The following is a 21219-nucleotide window of genomic DNA, read 5'->3' as shown; positions in this document are numbered from 1 at the left end:
CCATTAGAGATGTCATGTTGGAGCTATTTTTCCACTGGCGCTGCTATCCTTTCATACTTTAAATATCTGGTATTACCACCTTTCCCCACTAGATATAGTTATAGGTTTTCCATATTGTGCATTACATTTGCATTCTTTCCAACTTACCGATGTACCTTTTGCGATATTACTACAGCAAATGAGGTTTGACCTTATATGATTGTAAATGATCCAGACAGGGTTAAGTTGTTTATCGAGACTAGCAAAAGATATTTGGCTGGATGGAGACACCAACACTTTTACCTTCTTGTGAACATCAGCATATAGGCATTCAAAATGACTGACCACTCATTTATCAGCCTTTGAAAATGGATTAACAAGGTCTCCAAACATTTTCTTCATCCATAGCCTAGTCAGCCAAAGCATATAATAGCAGCAGATACACAACTGAGAAGCCCAATGTTGCCCCTGACTAACTAAAACATGGTCTTGTTGTTTGAGCATACAATAACATTTCTGTGTCTAGTTAGTTAGCAAAATACACCCTAAAATAATCCAGATATGACTACAGTGTTAATATGTATAACAATTTTGTCTATTTTCATGTAAGCCCTAATATATTCATAGTTTTGTAATTCAAAATTAAAACAGATCTTTTCACGTTTGTTTCATGTCTGCACTGCTATCAGATTTTGATTTTACTAAAGAATGAATCAAAAATAAGAGAAAATTGGTCAGTGCATTTGGATCTCTTCAATAGTTCATACCTGCCGCTCAAAAACTGGTCTGTGAATGCATACAGTTCTTGCATGTGGCACCCTGACTTAACTGGTTTGTTGACTGGTAGAATAAACGGTATTTATCGCTTCATGTTTCAGATTTGCCTCGTACCACCACTTCAGTGAACATCAACGAGCTTCTCCCTGGAAGGAAGTACACTGTTAATGTCTATGAGGTTACCGACACTGGGGAAGACAACCTCATCCTCAGCACCTCACAGACCACTGGTGAGGGATCCCACAAATACACTCACTCATTCCCTCACCATCTTTCTCCTTCACTCTTGTCCTTTGTTAGTGTCTGTCCAAGATGAAACTGTTACCCAGAGTGAATTACTAAGAGTTACACAATACTTTTCATTCCTAGAACTGCAAGCAGGTGAGGGATGAAAAAAAAAAAAAAAACAATACTGATGATAATAGTAATAAAGTAAACCTAATAGTAAACCTATATTTGAAACCAATTTACAAAATGTGTCAAAGGAAAAATAAAACTATTGAAAAAGATCAATAAAACAGATAAAAGCATTAAGGTGAAATAAAAGTTCCAGCCATAGGGACTGAATGCTAGAATAAATAAATAACTGACTATAGAAAAGGAAATAAACTAAAGTTACTGAAAGGCCTAGAAATTAAAGTATGTTTTAAGAAGTTATTCAAGAAACACATTTTATATTAGTACAAGGAACAGGAAACCATTTCAAGAGACACAGAATGGTTTAGATTCTGTTTCTCTTCTCATATTGCTCTGTTTCTACCATAGCACCTGACGCCCCCGTCGAGCATGTGGTGGAAGAGGTAGGAGAGACATCCATCCTGATCAGATGGGAAAAACCACTGGCTCCTATCACTGGTACGTCGAGACTAATAGTAGAACTGGCAAGTTACCCGCCACAGTCAAACCTTGGCTAGTGGCTACTGGCTTACACTAATATCAAGCCCTACACGTGATTGATAGATTAGATAGATATATGTATTGCTTCGGCAATACATATACTAAAATTGGAATGATACAGATATATAGACAGATAGATAATAGTACTCAGGGAGCAAATTATTTTCCTTAGTCTTTGCATTTTGCACAAAGCAAATAGAAACAAAGCATGCGTAAACAAGGCACATTACTTACATACAGAACAGAAAAAACAGAATCACACAGATGAACCCAACCTGGCCAACCCAATAATGTTTTCAGAGGAACAGCACAGATTCCCTTAAGCAACCAACACAAATACATCTGCTTAATAAACTCTTCACACAAACATCAACATGACACTCAAGCATGATAGTCCAGGTTGATTTTTTTTTCCTGTTCCAGGATATCGTGTGGTCTACACACCATCAGTGGAAGGAGAGAGCACAGAGCTGACCCTTCCTGACACGGCGACCTCGGTGACCCTGAGCGACCTTCGACCTGGGAAGTTGTACAACGTCAGTATCTATGCTGTGGAGGACAGCCTGGAGAGTGAGCCTATCTTTGTACAGATCAACACAGCAGGAGAACCACTGCCAGGTACAAGAGTCAGACTCTGTGTGTGTGTGTGTGTGTGTGTGTGTGTGTGTGTGTGTGTGTGTGTGTGTGTGTGTGTTGTGGATCTGTTGGAGAGATCTCTGTAGCACCTGTCCTTTATGCTTCTGTCTTTGTATTATTTTACACCTCTTTGTCCCTCATGCAGACCTTCACCTCTAATCTCAGAGACGTCCATCTTTCTCTGAGCAGTGATGAATATTCTGTGTTTAAACTACAGACTGCACACAGAATGGATGTACAAACCTCAATTTCAGTGAAGTTGGGACGTTGTGTAAAACGTAAATAAAAACAGAATACAATGATTGGCAAATCCTTTTCGACCTATATTCAACTGAATACACTACAAAGACAAGATATTTAATGTTCAAACTGATAAACTTCATTGTTTTTTTGCAAATATTCACTCATTTTGAATTTGATGCCTGCACCACGTTCCAAAAAAGCTGGGACAGGGGCATGTTTACCACTGTGTTACATCACCTTTCCTTTTAACAACACTCAATAAGCATTTGGGAACTGAGGACACTAATTGTTGAAGCTTTGTAGGTGGAATTCTTTCCCATTCTTGCTTGATGTACGACTTCATTTGCTCAACAGTCCGGGGTCTCCGTTGTCATATTTTGCGCTTCATAATGCGCCACACATTTTCAATGGGAGACAGGTCTGGACTGCAGGCAGGCCAGTCTAGTACCCGCACTCTTTTACTACAAAGCCACGCTGTTGTAACACGTGCAGAATGTGGCTTAGCACTGTCTTGCTGAAATAAGCAGGGACGTCCCTGAAAAAGACGTCACTTGGATGGCAGCATATGTTGCTCCAAAACCTGTATGTACCTTTCAGCATTAATGGTGCCTTCACAGATGTGCAAGTTACCCATGTCATGGGCACTAACACACCCCCATACCATCACAGATGCTGGCTTTTGAACTTTGCGCAGATAACAATCTGGATGGTCCTTTTCCTCTTTAGCCCGGAGGACACGACGTCCAAGATTTCCAAAAGCAATTTGAAATGTGGACTCGTCAGACCACAGCACACTTTTCCACTTTGCGTCAGTCCATCTCAGATGAGCTCGGGCCCAGAGAAGCCGGTGGCGTTTCTGGGTGTTGTTGATATATGGCTTTCGCTTTGCATGGTAGAGTTTTAACTTGCACTTGTAGATGTAGCGACGAACTGTGTTAACTGACAATGGTTTTCCCAAGTGTTCCTGAGCCCACGTGGTAATATCCTTTACAGAATGATGTCGGTTTTTAATGCAGTGCCACCTGAGGGATCGAAGGTCACGGGCATTCAATGTTGGTTTTCGGCCTTGCCGCTTACGTGCAGAGATTTCTCCGGATTCTCTGAATCTTTCGATGATATTATAGACTGTAGATAATGAAATCCCTAAATTCCTTGCAGTTGTACGTTGAGAAACGTTGTTCTTAAACTGTTGGACTATTTGCTCGCGCAGTTGTTCACAAAGTTGTGAACCTCACCCCATCCTTGCTTGTGAATGACTGAGCCTTTCAGGGATGCTCATTTTATACCCAATCATGACACTCACCTGTTTCCAATTAACCTGTTCACCTGTGGAACGTTCCAAACAGGTGTTTTTTGAGCATTCCTCAACTTTCTCAGTCTTTTGTTGCCCCTGTCCCAGGTTCTTTGGAACGTGTTGCAGGCATCATATTCAAAATGAGTGAATATTTGCAAAAAAACAATAAAGTTTATCAGTTTGAACATTAAATATCTTGTCTTTGTAGTGTATTCAATTGAATATAGGTCGAAAAGTATTTGCAAATCATTGTATTCTGTTTTTATTCACATTTTACACACCGTTCCAACTTCATTGGAATTGGGGTTTGTACCTTGTACTTGTGTCAGCAGCTGAATAAGACTCATGGGTCTAAATCAAACATGACTCCTTGTCTCTCAGCAGACATTGTTTTCTGTTAACAATGACACCCAGCCAAAAGCAGTGCTTACACATGTGGCAGACTACAATCACTTACCAATGTCTTTTCATAGATGCTGGCCAATTTACTCAAGTAAACAGCTCAACTGTTCTCAGGTCTTTTTTCCCCCATCTGTTTCTGTCTTGATCCGCTCAGACCTCTTGCCTGTGTCCTCATGCAACCTCTACAGTACACCTACAACAACCAGACAGAGATACAGAGACATTATGGTCGGCAGCCAACTAACAAACACTAAAAACTGGCATAATTTTGGATTTGCTGGTATTTGTGAATAATGTCATTATTCACAAATTAAGAGATATTTGTGGCTTTTATCAGAAGTGTTAAATGTGACTTGTTGTAACCAAAAGATTAATATCAAACTTACTTTATCATTATGTGTTGATACATTTTCACTTGGTGATCCCAGAGATAGGGTCACATTAGGATTTTTTTTTTTCTTTACAGATAACGTTACATTTGCCAATACTGCTTTCAATAAAAGTGGTTGGGCCAAAAATCTAGGAGCCATCAAGGCCCATTACTTGGCCACTTATTGAATCATGTTACTTTAACTTGATATAATTGTTCTACTCATTTGAGAACCAATTTGTTTTGTGCCATAAGCCATAGTTTAAGAAACCAGGTTTGAAAAATGTTATGCAGTGAAATCGGTTCATCCTATGAGTATAGTGTTGAGGCGTATATAGCACTTTCTAGTCAACTTTACCAGTCGTAAGCCCTTCTCCATTATAAAGAAAAGGCATTGGGTTCATAGCTACAGTGCTCAAATTTTGTTGGACTGGGGTTTTGTAAAGTTATTTATTCTGCTTGGCCAGACAGAGTGTACGGAGGGCCAATGGAGCAGATGCTGGAAAATGTGTGTGTGTGTGTGTGTGTGTGTGTGTGTGTGTGTGTGTGTGAGTGTGTGTGTGTGTGTGTGTGTGTGTGTGTGTGTGTGTGTGTGTGTGTGTATGTGATGAAAGGGTGTATAAGGAATATAAAGCAGGTGCGCGTGGCTTTGCACGTGCATGTGTTTGTTCGTATAACCTCGGTGGCATAGCGATATATTTACCCATGTGTGTTGAGATCTTTGTAGAAATATCATTTCTCGCTGCCTGAAGACTGCTTTCATATGTGATTAACATTGACAAATGGACTCAAAGAGAATGGTTAGGAAAAGAAACAGATTCTCTTGTCTTTTTCTTTCTTTCTTAGTTATCCATTACAACTTTCTATGTGACACATCTAATCTCTATTTATGCCAAGTTGATGGGCTTAGGCATGATATTATGTTGGCCTTGCCTGTACCTCAAACCCCTGTCTGGCTCTACATATGTATCTGTCACTGACACTCACTAGTCTTCCCTCCTCACCCCCCCCCCATTCTCTCTTCCTATCTGTGTTAGCAAAGCATGAGGCAATGTTGTTTTGACCCTGTCCTGTCTCTCTCAAGACCTTGTCTGACTCAAACCTTGTCCATTTTATCTACCTTCATACCATTCCCCTTCTCCGTCACATTCCCTCTTGCTATCTTTATGGCTAATTGAGTGGCAGTATGGTATTTTGTGCAATTCATGCTGCCTTGTTTGTATCCTAAGGCTGTAACTGGTTCACCTCTCTCTGTGCCTAACTACATCTTGGTTTAAGTCGCACTCAGCATTCCACTTCTCTTTCTCTCATTTCTCTCCGTATCTCTCTGTGCACTTTCCTGGCATGATGTCATGTTATTTTGACCTCACTCTTCTATGTAGTGGTTGTATCTGTCTGGCTCATGGTATGGTTTGGAATGATGGGTCACAAGGTTTGTGCTATTGTTTAGACCGCTCCATTTGCTCAGGTGGCGTAAATGGACCTCTTCTCTTCTCTTCTCTTCTCTTCTCTTCTCTCCTCTTCTTACTTGCCTAATAGCTTCTTTTTTCTTTGATTTTGTTTGTTCAGCTGGAGCTTGACAGCTCTTGTCTTCTCTTACACCTTTCCTTGTCTCTTATCGTTTTTTGTCCCCTCTTGTCTTTGTCTTGTGTCAGCTCATCTTGATTTTCTTCTCTCCAGCCAAATGTCTTTTTCATCTCTCTTTTTCAATGTTATCTCTCTCCCTCTCTGTGTGTTTTGCAAGAGTTTATTGAATTTCGTGCAAAACAAAACTGACACTTTCAGATGATTTCAGACCATTATGCTTGACATGAAATTCTCTTTCCAATTGTTTCTCATTTGTAGCCTCATAAATAACTGTCCTGTAAAATATGAGTATGATACTGTATTTGACTTTAGCATTTCAGTATTAAGTGAGTGATAAGAGATGAGACAGCGTGAGTGATAAGAGATGAGACAGCAAATCCAAAATTACAATTTTACTGTTAAAATGGGAGGGATTACTTAAATGTAAATTTCTTTTAGTTTTGGCAAGGGCATCAAAAACTGAGGTCAAACTTTGTATGCTGTCTTAATTCAGACACGGTATTAGGAAATTGTTAATTCCACATTCTGATTTCCTGTCTGCAGAGGAAGTTGTCTCTCCGACAGAACTGCAATTCTTTGAGGTGTCGGACAAGAAGATTGTTCTGACTTGGTCCGGCCCGCCCAGCGATGTGTCAGGCTACAGGGTCACTGTCGCTCCTGTGGACGAAAATGGATCACCCCAGAGGGAAATGACGCTGCCTGTCAGTCAAAATGCCTACGTGGAAGTGACCCATCTGCAGCCGGGGATCGTGTACCGCTTCAGTATCTATACAATCCATAATGGAGAGGAGAGCCTGCCATTGGTGGGAGAACAAGCTACAAGTGAGTATGACAGATACACCCGGGAACACGGTGGTAACGTGTATGCACACACGTATGCGTACACAGGCAAACATATGGACATACCAATGCGGACATATAAAGGGTCAAAAATGAAATGTAGTATTGCACTTGAATCAAGATTTGAGAAATTATTTTGGCCTATCGTTTAACTACCTTTTTTATTCTGTTCATAACTAGGAGAAACAAGTCCCCCCCCCCCATTTTTCTCCCCTCTTGTAGCCGACCAATTACCCCACTCTTCCGAGCTGTCCCGATTGCTGCTTCACCCCCTCTGCCGTTCCGAGGAGGGCTGCAGACTACCACATGCCTCCTCCGATACATGTGGAGTCGCCAGCCACTTCTTTTCACCTGACAGTGAGGAATCTTGCCAGGCTGACATAGCGCATGGGAGGATCACACTATTGCCCCCAGTTCCCCCTCCTCCGCGAACAGGTGCCCCGACTGACCAGAGGAGGCGCTAGTGCAGTGACCAGGACACATACCTACATCTGGCTTCCCACCCGCAGACACGGCCAATTTTGTCTGTAGGGATGCCCGACCAAGCCAGAGGTAACACGGGGATTCGAACCGGCAATCCCCGTTTTGGTCGGCAACAGAATAGACCACTACGCTACCCGGATGCCCTCACAAGTCCATGTTTTGAGCAAAACAAACACAATCTCCTACTATGTTTGACAAAGGGTATTCTGATCATGATCATTTATTTCTCTTCTTTCATTAAGTCTGGATATTTTTCTTCTTAGAGCCATGGACTTCCAGTTGACATTCATTGGTTCAATTGATTTGATTGTTCAAACGACAGCCCAACCTCACTCGTAAGTGAAAAAATCACAAAACTGCAATTCTCTTTTTCCTCATCCAGAGCCTGATGCCCCCTCCAACATCCACTTCACCAATGTGACTGAGGACAGCGCCGTGATGCTGTGGTCAGCACCCCGGGCCACTATCACAGGTTACCGCCTGTTCCTCACCGTAGAGGGCTCCAACCCCAAGCAGCTTCGCTTACCAGCGCGCCTCTCTGAGTACACCCTGCTCAACCTGAGGCCGGACACAGAGTACACTGCCATGCTTCACGCAGAGCAAGACAACACGCTGAGCGAAGGAGAGATCGCCATGTTCACCACCAGTGAGTTTATGAAAATAGAGTTACTTGTGTTCATTTGTAAGTCACTTTTTAGAATAAATCATTTTGTTTGCCAGCAGAATAAAAGCCAAATAGACAATTGAAAACTAGTCACACCAAATAAAATGAGCACAATGTGTGATACATAAAACAAAATGGCTAAAATGAAGTAAACAACTGTCAAAACAGAATAAGTTACGAAGGTGTCGACCCAAGTTAGTAGTTTTTAGAATATCTTCTATCAAGTTTTTTTTTAATTAAATAGTTTGATTTGAATTGGGTGGCATGGTGGTGCAGTGGTTAGCATGATCACCTCACAGCAAGAAGGTCCTGGGTTCGAACCCTGGGGTAGTCCAACCTTGGGGGTTACCCCGGCTTGTCTTCTGTGTGGAGTTTGCATGTTGTCCCCGTGTCTGCGTGGGTTTCCTCCGGGTGCTCCAGTTTCCTCCCACAGTCCGAAGACATGTAGGTCAGGTGAATCGGTTATACTAAATTGTCCCTAGGTGTGAATGTGTTGGCCCTGTGATTGACTGGCGGCCTGTCCAGGGTGTCTCCCCACCTGCTGCCCAATGACTGCTGAGATAGGATCCAGCATCCTGTGACCCTAAGTAGGATAAGCGGCTTGGATGATGGATGGATTGATGGTTTGAATTGGACTTTGCAGAATGATGAGCGAGTGTGTAGATGGAGACCAATAGACGAATCAACACACAGGCGTAAATATTTAAATTGAGTTATATGTATGTGCTTGCCTAATATTACACCGAATAGAAAGTGACCTGTCTATCTGTCTCTTCTCTAGACTCTCCTATGGGTAACGCCCCTCAATTTAACACTGATGTGACAGACACTTCCATCGTCATTTCCTGGACCCCAGTACCCCGCATTGGATACAAGGTATACTCGCTATGAATGTTACTACTGCTCAAGTTAACAGCATCACCTTCCTCCTGTTTAGCTACTTGTTGTTATGCATAGACAATTTCCAGTGATTGCACTTTTTGTTGGACATTTAAATTGGTAAATGGTAAATGGATGTGTATATAGTATTCTAGCTGCAACAGCCACTCAAAGCACTTTACAATCAATGAATGCCTCACATTCACCCACGCACACACGCACACACACACTCATACACTGATGGACAGTGTCAGCCATGCAAGGAAACAACCTGCTCATCGGGAGCAGTTGGGGATTAGGTGTCTTGCTCAGGGACACCTTGACGTTTTTGCTAGGAGGAGCTGAGAATCGAACCAGCAACTCCCCCCCCAGTTACCAGACAACCTGCTCTACTTCTTGACCCACTGTCGCCCCAAACTATAAACATCCACTATTATATAAACATGGACCATAAACATATTATATCACTCTTTGCTTTTTATGTTACTTTGATTTTTATACTACTTTAATTTGTCATTGTGTGTAAATGTCAAAGTGAGCAAAGATTGAAGTCTATTTCCTGGTATGTGAAAACCAGTACAATAGAGATCCAGGTTCGCTGTATTCCTGCGAGAGGGCGAGACTTGGTGCAGTTTATTGCTTATTGAATATTCAGGCTGCCAGTCTTATGAATCTAACTCTTAACTTCGTAGAAGTTACACTACCGTTCAAAAGTTTGGGATCACATTGAAATGTCCATATTTTTGAAGGAAAAGCACTGTACTGTTCAATGAAGATAACTTTAAACTAGTCTTAACTTTAAAGAAATACACTCTATACATTGCTAATGTGGTAAATGACTATTGTAGCTGCAAATGTCTGGTTTTTGGTGCAATATCTACATAGGTGTATAGAGGCCCATTTCAAGCAACTATCACTCCAGTGTACTAATGGTACAATGTGTTTGCTCATTGGCTCAGAAGGCTAATTGATGATTAGAAAACCCTTGTGCAATCATGTTCACACATCTGAAAACAGTTTAGCTCGTTACAGAAGCTACAAAACTGACCTTCCTTTGAGCAGATTGAGTTTCTGGAGCATCACATTTGTGGGGTCAATTAAACGCTCAAAATGGCCAGAAAAAGAGAACTTTCATCTGAAACTCGACAGTCTATTCTTGTTCTTAGAAATGAAGGCTATTCCATGCGAGAAATTGCTAAGAAATTGAAGATTTCCTACACCGGTGTGTACTACTCCCTTCAGAGGACAGCACAAACAGGCTCTAACCAGAGTAGAAAAAGAAGTGGGAGGCCGCGTTGCACAACTGAGCAAGAAGATAAGTACATTAGAGTCTCTAGTTTGAGAAACGGACGCCTCACAGGTCCCCAACTGGCATCTTCATTAAATAGTACCCGCAAAACACCAGTGTCAACATCTACAGTGAAGAGGCGGCTGCGGGATTCTGGGCTTCAGGGCAGAGTGGCAAAGAAAAAGCCATATCTGAGACTGACCAATAAAAGAAAAAGATTAAGATGGGCAAAGGAACACAGACATTGGACAGAGGAAGACTGGAAAAAAGTGTTGTGGACGGATGAATCCAAGTTTGAGGTGTTTGGATCACAAAGAAGAACGTTTGTGAGACGCAGAACAAATGAAAAGATGCTGGAAGAATGCCTGACGCCATCTGTTAAGCATGGTGGAGGTAATGTGATGGTCTGGGGTTGCTTTGGTGCTGGTAAGGTGGGAGATTTGTACAGGGTAAAAGGGATTCTGAATAAGGAAGGCTATCACTCCATTTTGCAACGCCATGCCATACCCAGTGGACAGCGCTTGATTGGAGCCAATTTCATCCTACAACGGGACAATGACCCTAAACACACCTCCAAATTGTGCAAGAACTATTTAGAGCAGAAGCAGGCAGCTGGTATTCTATCGGTAATGGAGTGGCCAGCGCAGTCACCAGATCTGAACCCCATTGAGCTGTTGTGGGAGCAGCTTGACCGTATGGTACGCAAGAAGTGCCCATCCAACCAATCCAACTTGTGGGAGCTGCTTCTGGAAGCGTGGGGTGCAATTTCTCCAGATTACCTCAACAAATTAACAGCTAGAATGCCAAAGGTCTGCAATGCTGTAATTGCTGCAAATGGAGGATTCTTTGATGAAAGCAAAGTTTGATGTAAAAAAAATCTTATTTCAAATACAAATCATTATTTCTAACCTTGTCAATGTCTTGACTCTATTTTCTATTCATTTCACAACATATGGTGGTGAATAAGTGTGACTTTTCATGGAAAACACAAAATTGTTTGGGTGATCCCAAACTTTTGAACGGTAGTGTAAGTGAATTTATTAGTAAAGCCAAGTCTGTATATTGTCATTTCAGTTATACAGATATAAAAAAGATGGGCGTCTGAGTAGCATAGCAGTCTATTGCATTGCCTACCAACAAGGGGGTCGCTGGTTCGAATCCTCATGTTATCTCCGGCTTGGTCGGGTGTCCCTACAGACACAATTGGCCATGTTTGCAGGTGGCAAGCTGGATATGGGTATGTGTCCTGGTCGCTGCATTAGCACCTCCTCTGATCGGTCTGGGCGCCTGTTTGGGGAGATGGGCAACTGGGGGAATAGCATGATCCTCCCACGTGCTATGTCCCCCTTACCCCCCCTCACCTGGTGAAACCCCTTACTGTCAGGTGAAAAGAAGTGGCTAGCAACTCCACATGTATCAGAGGAGGCATGTGGTAGTCTGCAGCCCTCTCCAGATTGGCAGAGGGGGTGGAGCAGCGACCGGGACGTTTTGGAAGAGTGGAATAGTTGGCCGGATACAATTGGGGAGAAAAAGGGGGGGGGGTAATCTAAAGAAATAAGATGGTGTTACAGTTAATATTTAGTGGATTTAGAAGTACACCTCAACATCACAACAGTGGGGAAAACAGCAATGCAAATTATTTTAGGGCAGTTGACATAAGAAAACATAATATTAAGACATCAGCACAAGACAAGACAGTGCATTCAGGTGCTGAATTAAAAAGCAAAATCACAAACAACCAGCACACATGTGTATCATGCAATAAAAACTTTTATTAAAGGAGAAAAAAACCGGTTTAAAAAAACTAAAATAAGAACAGAAACACTTAAAATTATCATTAGATTAAAAAAAAGTGATTACAAGACTGATAAGCAGATCATAGACACCCTAAGGTTAAACAGTAAAAGCTAAAACTAAAGTTTTCAGGTGGGGCCTAAATTAATCCTTTGTGGGGGCAGTCAGATAGGAAGTGGAAGGCTGTTCTAAAGTTTTGCAAATTTGAACGGCAAAATAGCTGTTGCAGGGGAGCATTACTATGGGCTCGGGGGAAAGCTAGGACTCCAGTTGCTGGCCAGTAATAAAGAGGATGGAGGGGGTCTGACATGCAGTGAGGACACAAGCATTTTGAGGCTTTGAAATTAAACAGAACCTTTTGGGGTCTTTGACAGGTCTGGACATCTGGATTTTGTAGATTTTTTTTCTTTTGCATCAACTAATTTTCTTATTTACTCCCTCACAACTGCACAAAAGGGGTTTTAGTTAAGTTTGGTTAAAAGTTGGCCCCGCTAGAGTTGGATCACGCTGGAACTAGCTAACACAGAAATAAACTGATTGGTCAGAATTTGTCACACCAGAGACAAGAATGTTCTAAAGGCTCCAACATCCCTGGGAAAATATTGACCTCTCACCCCAGTGACCCCCCCCCCCCCACTGCGTGCGTGTATGTGAATAAGGGGGTGTTCACATCTCTCGCCTCTTTCTCTCCATCCCACCCTCTACGTCTTTCTTCTGGCTATGACTTCTCTTTGGTGCCCCCCCCCCCCCGCTTTATCATGCGTGCATTTGCGCGTGCGTGTGTGTCTGTGTGTGTGTGTGCATGCATGCACATCTGTATGCACACACCCGTCTCTATCACTAGTGCCATTGTTCTCTCATGTGCACTGACTGTGTGTGTGTGTGTATGTGTGTGTTTCCCCAGCTGACCATACGCCCCAGTCAGGGTGGGGAGGCCCCCAGAGATGTGACCTCTGACTCGGGAAGTATTTTCATTTCTGGCCTGACCCCCGGGGTGGAGTACACTTACAGCGTCCAGCCAGTCATCAATGGCCAAGAGCAGGGCACCCCCTTCACACGCCGCGTTGTGACCCGTAAGTCATTAACACGTGTAACAAATACCAGTATGTGGTATTGTGAATGCAACCATACTGGTTACAAATTGTCTCTTCTCTTTTGGTTGCCATTAAATTTATCTTGTCTCTCTTGCACATTGCTGTTTCACATGGTGTGTTGTTACATATGAGTGGGGAGCAATAAACACTTTAAATGGATTCTAGCAGAAGTCATTTGTGACAGGATTCCTTCACTTAAAAGCCTTGAACTAAGTCAGTTCAAATGTCCTTTTCAGAGGCTGTCTGGATTTAATAATCTATAATTGAGACCAATATCAACAGCTCTTACATCTATGCACACCAGTCCCAGTGTCATCTTTTTCTAGTGTCTGTTTGATACACACAAAAATCATCAAATCTTGATTATAGAAAGGCAGAGAGGTTAAGTACAACCAGGTGCTTGTAGGCCCAGATCAACTCAAAATGCTCTGAAGCGGCATCTGGGTAGCGTAGCGGTCTATTCCGTTGCCTACCAACACAGGGATCTTCAGTTCAAATCCCCGTGTTACCTCCGGCTTGGTCGGGCGTCTCTGCAGATATAATTGGCCGTGTTTGTGGGAGGAAAGCCAGATGTGGGTATGTGTCCTGGTTGCTGCACTAGTGCCTCCTCTGGTTGGTCAGTGCACCTGTTCAGGGGGGAGGGGGAACTGGGGGGAATAGATTGATTCTCCCACATGCTACGTCCCCCTGGTGAAACTCCTCAATGTCAGCTGAAAAGAAGCAGCTGGCGGCTCCACATGTTTCGGAGTAGACATGTGGTAGTTTGCAGCCCTCCCCGGATTGGCAGAGGGGGTGGAGCAGTGACCGGGACGGCTTTGAAAGAGTGGGGTACTTGGCCAGGTACAATTGGGGAGAAAAAATGTTCTGAACCAATGACAAACTATACTCCACCTACCACATCAATATGTGTTTTGTTAAGTTCAGGTCATTGATTCGGTAGGCAAAAGTTTGTTATGGAAATCATTGATTTCTTCCCGTTATGTTTCAGTCTTCTTTTCCTCCATGATTGTTCACTATGTCTCTCCCCTCTCCTTTTCTTATCTCCTGTGTCTCTTTTCTCCAACCTCCTCCTCTACAGCTCTCTCTCCCCCAACTGACCTCAATTTGGAGTCGCACCCAGACACAGGAGAACTCACTGTCCAGTGGAGTGGAACCAAGACACCAGGTACACCCCCCCCCCACACATACATACATACACACATGTGCATGCATGCATAACATTTGAACAACTACATGGCAAGACACACATTGAAAAAAAACCATATAAAATAATGAAATAGTCAGAATGTCTTGGTTGGCCTACCAACACAGGAATTGCCGGATCAAATCCCCGTGTTACCTCTGGCTTGGTCAGGCATCCCTACAGACACAATTGGCCGTGTCTGGGGGTGGGAAGTCGGATGTGGGTTTGTGTCCTGGTCGCTGCACTAGCACCTCCTCTGGTTGGTTTGGGTGCCTGTTCGGGGGGGGGGGGCGGCACTGGGGGGGAATAGCGTGATCCTCCCATGCTCTACGTCCTCCTGGCAGAACTCCTCACTGTCAGGTGAAAAGAAGCGACTGGCGACTCCACATGTATCAGAGGAGACATGTGGTTGTCTGCAGCCCTCCTTGTAATCGGCAGAGGGGGTGGAGCAGTGACTGGGACAGCTCGGGAAGAGTGGGGTAATTGGCTTGATACAATTGGGGAGAAAAAGGGAGGGAAGAAAAAAAAAGAATGGAATAGTTATGTTGACCACATTATTATGAATAGTACCATTTAAGAACTAAATGATGCAACTTTTTCATTTTATCTTTATTTCATCTGAGCTCTTCCCTACTTTTCCTATTTTATTTCATCTCTCCCAATTTCTGCCTCTCAACCACTCTACTCGTCATATTCCCTCTTACCTCTCTATCATCCCCTGTCCCATTCGCTCTCCAAGATATCACAGGCTACAGAGTAACATGTGCTCCCACCAATGGACAGCAAGGAAATAGCGTGGAGGAATTTGTGCAGGCGGGGGAGAACTCCTGTACCCTGGAAAACATCAATCCCGGCGTGGAGTACAACGTGAGTGTGGTGACCGTCAAAGACGACATGGAGAGCGTCCCCATTTCAACCACCATTACACCCGGTGAGTCAGAACGGCAAACTTTATTGAGTCAAAAGATTGTGCTGCCAAAACAGAAGTCCCTCGGGGCTATGCTGGTGTTTCATTTCCAATCAAATGTTCCTCGTGTGGTCATCCTGGTTGCTCAACCAGCTATGTAAGTATGCCTTGGATTCAACTCTGGTCTGGGACCTTTTGTTGTCTCTCTCTCTCTCTCTCTCTCTCTCTCTCTCTCTCTCTCTCTCTCTCTCTCTCTCTCTCTCTGTCTCTGTCTGTCTGTCTGTCTGTCTCTGTCTGTCTGTCTGTCTGTCTGTCTGTCTGTCTCTCTCTCTCTCTCTCTCTCTCTCTCTCTCTCTCTCTCTCTCTCTCTCTCTCTCTCTCTCTCTCTCTCTCTCTCTCTGTCTCATCCTTTTACTTCTCACTGACAATTAAGTTCTTCAGTGGGTTAGCCTGAATGGTGGTTTTATCCAACAGCGGAGGACTCATTTTAACTGTTAAGAGATTATCTTGTGATCTCAGCAAACAGTGTGGAGGTAGTTTTTTTAATGCGTGTTCTAGGTTGAAGTGTGAATCATCCTGTGGACACTTCATGTGCGCATCAAATGTGAAGAGGCTTGCCGAAGTTAAGAGGTCTCGAGCCACTTTTAACTAGAAAGCGTCACATACGGTTTCTGGTGTTAAGGGGTCACATTCAAAATAAGTTGTGAAGTGATGACATGATGCAGTACCCTGTGGGCTCACAGTGGGATGTTTTGATTGCTCTAATTGTCAAAAACTCATGATAATTATTCCTGCAGTCTCTCTGTAAAACTCTCTCCTGTCGCTCGCTAGAATGATAAAAGAAACTAAAACATCTCGTTGTGAAGTCAAGGTGTAATTTGCTCATCTTGTGTCAGACTTAAATCAGAAAGAGTGCTTAGTATTGGGCAACATGAGACAAACAGGGCCAATGCAATATACCAACAATAATGTGGAGTCTGGTTCAGACTATTTAAAGAGATATATGTGAAAACACCCTCTGTCTGGTCTTTCCTTGTCTGTATTTGTTAATAGTGAATGGTCAGTTTTGTTTAACAAATCTTTATTTAGACAGTTAACAAAACAATGCCTTCTCCAATGGAAATATTTTGATTAAAAATGGTATTAACTCTCAGCAAAAATTTAATCAATCAGTCAGTGATAATGTGATAATACATTTTATTATCACTGCCCTGACTTAAAGTTAACATCTTTCACACACGTATGGATTGTTAATAAACAAACCTAAAGCCTGGTTTCCTGAGAATATATTTACAATGAAGCGTAAAACACCAGTGGAGATCACTAGACTCGTTATGGTGGTACCATTTTTTAAACTAAAGGGGGGGGGGGAGGGTTTGGCATTCCTTATTGCACATTACAAACCCGTCGCATCAATTGCGTGGCGATTCTCAAAGTTTGAAAACGCCGTCCGGGTAGTGTGCAGTCTATTCCGTTGCCAACCAATATAGGGATCGCCGTTTCGAATCCACATGTTACCTCCAGCTTGATCGGGCATCTCTACAGACAAAATTGGCCGTGTCTGCGGGTGGGAAGCCGGATATGGGTATGTGTCTTGGTCACTGCACTACTGCCTCCTCTGGTCGGTCGGGGTGCCTAGTCAGGAGGGAGGGGGAACTGGGGGAAATAGCGTGACCCCCCCACACACACACATTACGTCCCCCCTGGTGAAACTTCTCACTGTCAGGTGAAAAGAAGCGGCTGTCGACTCCACATGTATCAGAGGAGACATTTGGTAGTCTGCAGCCCTCCCCGGCTCAGCAGAGGGGGTGGAGCAGCGACTGGGACAGCTTGGAAGAATGGGGTAATTGGTCAAGTACAACTGGGGAGAAAAAGGGGGGGGGGGAAAGACTTGACTGTGAATACCACAGGTTTTGCTCTAATTCCTAATGCCACAGGAAAAACCATCAAATGTGACAAGTCTGGAGATCACTGAGTGGAAACCATGAATTTCACTGCACAGTTTATAATATATTTCAGGGGAACCAGGTTCACTATTAATACATTGGCCCATCCATCAGTGTAATATGATGAATATCACACTGGCTTTTACTGGAATGGGCACCATTACCACTAACCCTGACCCTTGCTTCTTTGTCTCTTTTTGTCTCTGTGTGTTCTTTGTCTCTATATGTGTCCAATCTGTGTTTGTTCCATCTGACCCCCTCCACTCCCACCACTGTATTTTTGTTATCTCTGCCATTGTTTTTTCGTTTCCCTCCCACCCTCTCCACACCCTATGTGTCCGCTCTTCCAATTACCCAGAAGTCCCACAGCTGACAGACCTCAACTTTGTTGATGTTACCGACACCACCATCGGCCTGCGCTGGTCACCACTCAACACCACGACCATCACCGGGTACCGGATCACGGTGGTGGCAGCTGGTGAGAGCGTGCCCATCTTTGAGGACCTGGTGGAGCCAACGTCAGGTTATTATACAGTGTATGGCCTGGAGCCCGGTATTGACTACGACATCAGCGTGATCACCATAACGGAGAACGGCGAGAGCGAGCCCACCACAATCACCCAACAGACTGGTACAGAAATCATGTGGAAACGCATACATACACACATGGGCGCACACACACACACACACACACACACACACACACACACACACACACACCACACTACACATATACACACACATATAGCCATATAAATACATACACACATGCAAATACTGATGCACATACATTAGATGAGTGAAACATGATACATTTAGTTCATGTGCTGGCACTACTACTGACACACACACACACACACATACACACACACAGAACAATGACAGTTTACTATATTGCTAATTTTCAGTGAAACATTATTGACTATGACATTTCTCTCATAATTTCAAACTGGAAATATGCAGGCACACAACTATACACACACACACACAGGGACATGTGCATAAAGGGACATTAATCTCCTTTTATTGCTAATGGTCTGAAATTCATTCTGGATACATCTCTCTTCCTAATTTTCAAGCCATGGATCTTGAAGATTGTATTTGACGTTTCTGTGGCACAAATAAATGCTGTTTGTCTTATGCTTTTACATTAAATAAATACAGCTTTCAGCAAGATGGCCTTTGAAAGATCAGCTGTTAGGATCCTCATGTAACCTCATTGCTCACTGTGTTGCCATGTCAGAAGTAATCTTGTGTGTGTGTGTGTGTGTGTGTCTGTGTGTGTGTGTATACTCCATATGTTTTCAGTTTAGGGATTTTTTTCACGCTGGGGCTCATTTTGCCCCCTAATGCAAACATTGTTTGTTCTCTGGGCTTTAAGATGCTGTAAAACTGTAGACATAGAATTAGCATACACATAAAATACACACACAAAGCGAAAGGCGCGTGTTGTTCTGCTTTAAAGATGACCATAAGCTCACTTTCACTTCCAAGTTGTTTTTTTTTTGGGAGTTTTTTTTTCTTCCACTAAATATCCTTTTTTTGGGGGGGTGGGGGGTGTCCAGGTGGCATGGCAGTCCATTTCATTGCCTACCAAAACGGGAATCACTGGTTCAAATCCCCGTATTACCTCCGGCTTGGTCAGGCGTCCCTACAGACACAATTGGCCGTGTCTGTGGGTCAGAAGCCGGGTGTGGGCATGTGTCCTGGTCACTGCACTAGCGCCTCCTCTGGTCAGTCAGGGTGCCTGTTCGTGGGGAAGGGGAACTGGGGGGAATAGCGTGATCCTCCCATGCGCTACGTCCCCCTGTTGAAACTCCTTATTGTCAGGTGAAAAGAAACGGCTGACAACTCCACATGTATCGGAGGAGGCATGTGGTAGTCTGCAGCCCTCCCCGAATCAGCAGAGGGGGTGGAGTAGCGACCGGGACTGCTCAGAAGAGTGGGATAATTGGCCGGATACAATTGGGGAGAAAAGGGGGGGTCTTTTTTTTTCCCTTTCCTTTCCTCACACTTTCTCACATTTAAATCATGATTGGAATTGTAGGACACCTATACAAAATGTTACAGAAAATACTACCTGGATGGATGGGTAGATGAAATGATAGATAAATGAACTGACAAACAGATGATTTATCGTTCTGTTAGTAAATGTTCACCCTTAGCTAGTGCATGTTTTACCAAACACCGCAGATAGGAGCACGAAACACTGCACACTTCAACATCACGCAGTACTCACATACAGAACAAATAAACACAAATGCACATACACACCCTCACTATAAAACCCCTGCAACTTTTCCATAAGCAGGCAGCATAGATATACCCACCTAATGCTGCAGCATGTACACAGGCATTTAACATGGCACCGAGTCAATACATTTGTTACTCATGAGTGTACACGGGAGGTACCTCTGTAGCAATGGAAACAAAACCTCAGCTGGAACAGGCCTAATTTTGCACCCTAAAGGCTTCTGTATATGCAGCTGAAGGGGAGAAGTGTGAAGTTAGGGGCAAGCGGTCAATATGGGTTCTGGGCTATCATTTAAGTGCTTCATAGGGGCATAGCAGGAATGATTACATAACTCAAGTTGAGAGCAGGGAGACCATTTATCTTGATAATGCATGTGCTTTTTCAAAGGTCATTTTTGTTGGTGACACAATCCCTGCAATTGGTGAACTAGAAGTTGCCAGTCCATGTCAATAGGTTTTGGACCCCCGTTCACTTCTGTCTCTTTTCCATAGCGGTACCAGCTCCCACAGACCTGGGCTTTGGCCAGGTTGTGTCAGACAGTATGGAAGTAATCTGGGTCTCTCCTCATGTACCAAATCCTGCTGACATCAACAGCTTTCTCATCAGGTAGGAGTATACACCTAATGCAGTCTGAGGAGATGATGTGTGTGTGTGCGCGCACGCGTGTGCACATGCAGTCTGGTCCCATGGCCCCCTCCCCCACCTGTCAAACTATCCTTAAGACACGTAGATAATATCAAAGTAAAAGGTCACATACTCGTATGTGGACAGACATGGACAGTCCTTTGCCTTTCATAGTTCATGTCGGCATGTTCCCAAAACCTACATTTACCACAGTCTTTGCCAGCCTTATTTTGTGTGATCCTAGTACACTAGTAGGTAAAACACAATGATATCCCACTTTTATATTGTTTTGGTCTGCATGGACCATAGTGGTTATATCTGGGCTATGAAATGGCACTTAAGCCAGATACTTAACCATACCTGCTCCAGGGGTGCTACACCAGCTGTCTACCTGAAGGAGAATTTCACAGATTAAAAGTATAGAAAAGGAAATCGATGGGTGAATGTTTTTACTCCCACAAAGTTTTAATTTATATCTTAAATGCTTTTAATACCTGTCTTAATGAGCAGATTTTCAGATTTGTTTGAGTTTATTTTTGCTTATATACACACATCTTTTTTTTCAGGAACACGACCATACTCCCCTCCAATCGGCCACATGATACCACAAATATGACAATTTTACCTTCTCTTTCCTTTGTTTCCTGTCCTCCAATTAATAAGGTACCATCCCATTGATGATGACGACGACATCACTGAAACCAGTGTAGGAGGCAGGACCAACAATGTGGTCTTAAGGAGTAAGTAGTGGACTTAGTTAACACCTGCATGCACACACACTTACACAGACACACACGATCCTCATCCATTTGTCTTTTGTCCCATTTACAGACTTGCTGCCTAACACAGAGTATCTGGTGAGCGTGGTGTGTGTGTATGAACAGAGAGAAAGCTCACCTGTCATCGGCACCCAGAGAACAAGTGAGTACAGCTTAATTACATATGATATTAGTAATGCAAATATGCATTTTTATCAGTTGCATCACAACACTCATGTGAATGCTGGGATTGAGCAGGATCCTTTCAAACCAATGGAATAGCAGGAAAATGCTGTGCTGTAGCCAGGACCGATTTCCCA

At 43.3% G+C, this 21219-nt stretch overlaps 1 protein-coding gene across 2 annotated transcripts in view; it reads left to right on the top strand.

The window, feature by feature from the left end:
* LOC130120298 (fibronectin-like) overlaps positions 1-21219 on the top strand; it is a 70788-nt gene that overhangs the window by 29266 nt on the left and 20303 nt on the right. For both annotated transcript variants that reach the window (XM_056288840.1, XM_056288838.1), the window contains exons 16-28: positions 858-986; positions 1522-1611; positions 2077-2271; positions 6729-7007; positions 7891-8154; positions 8954-9048; positions 13038-13206; positions 14306-14392; positions 15150-15341; positions 17622-17894; positions 20009-20123; positions 20805-20881; positions 20973-21062. In XM_056288840.1, coding sequence (XP_056144815.1) covers positions 858-986; positions 1522-1611; positions 2077-2271; positions 6729-7007; positions 7891-8154; positions 8954-9048; positions 13038-13206; positions 14306-14392; positions 15150-15341; positions 17622-17894; positions 20009-20123; positions 20805-20881; positions 20973-21062 — 2055 coding nt within the window. The remainder of the gene's footprint in view (positions 1-857; positions 987-1521; positions 1612-2076; positions 2272-6728; positions 7008-7890; positions 8155-8953; positions 9049-13037; positions 13207-14305; positions 14393-15149; positions 15342-17621; positions 17895-20008; positions 20124-20804; positions 20882-20972; positions 21063-21219) is intronic.

Source organism: Lampris incognitus, chromosome 11 (assembly GCF_029633865.1).
Source record: "Lampris incognitus isolate fLamInc1 chromosome 11, fLamInc1.hap2, whole genome shotgun sequence".
In the NCBI taxonomy this organism is placed as follows: domain Eukaryota; kingdom Metazoa; phylum Chordata; class Actinopteri; order Lampriformes; family Lampridae; genus Lampris; species Lampris incognitus.
Note: the sequence above shows the minus strand (reverse complement) of the source record. Positions and strands in the feature narration are given on the sequence as shown.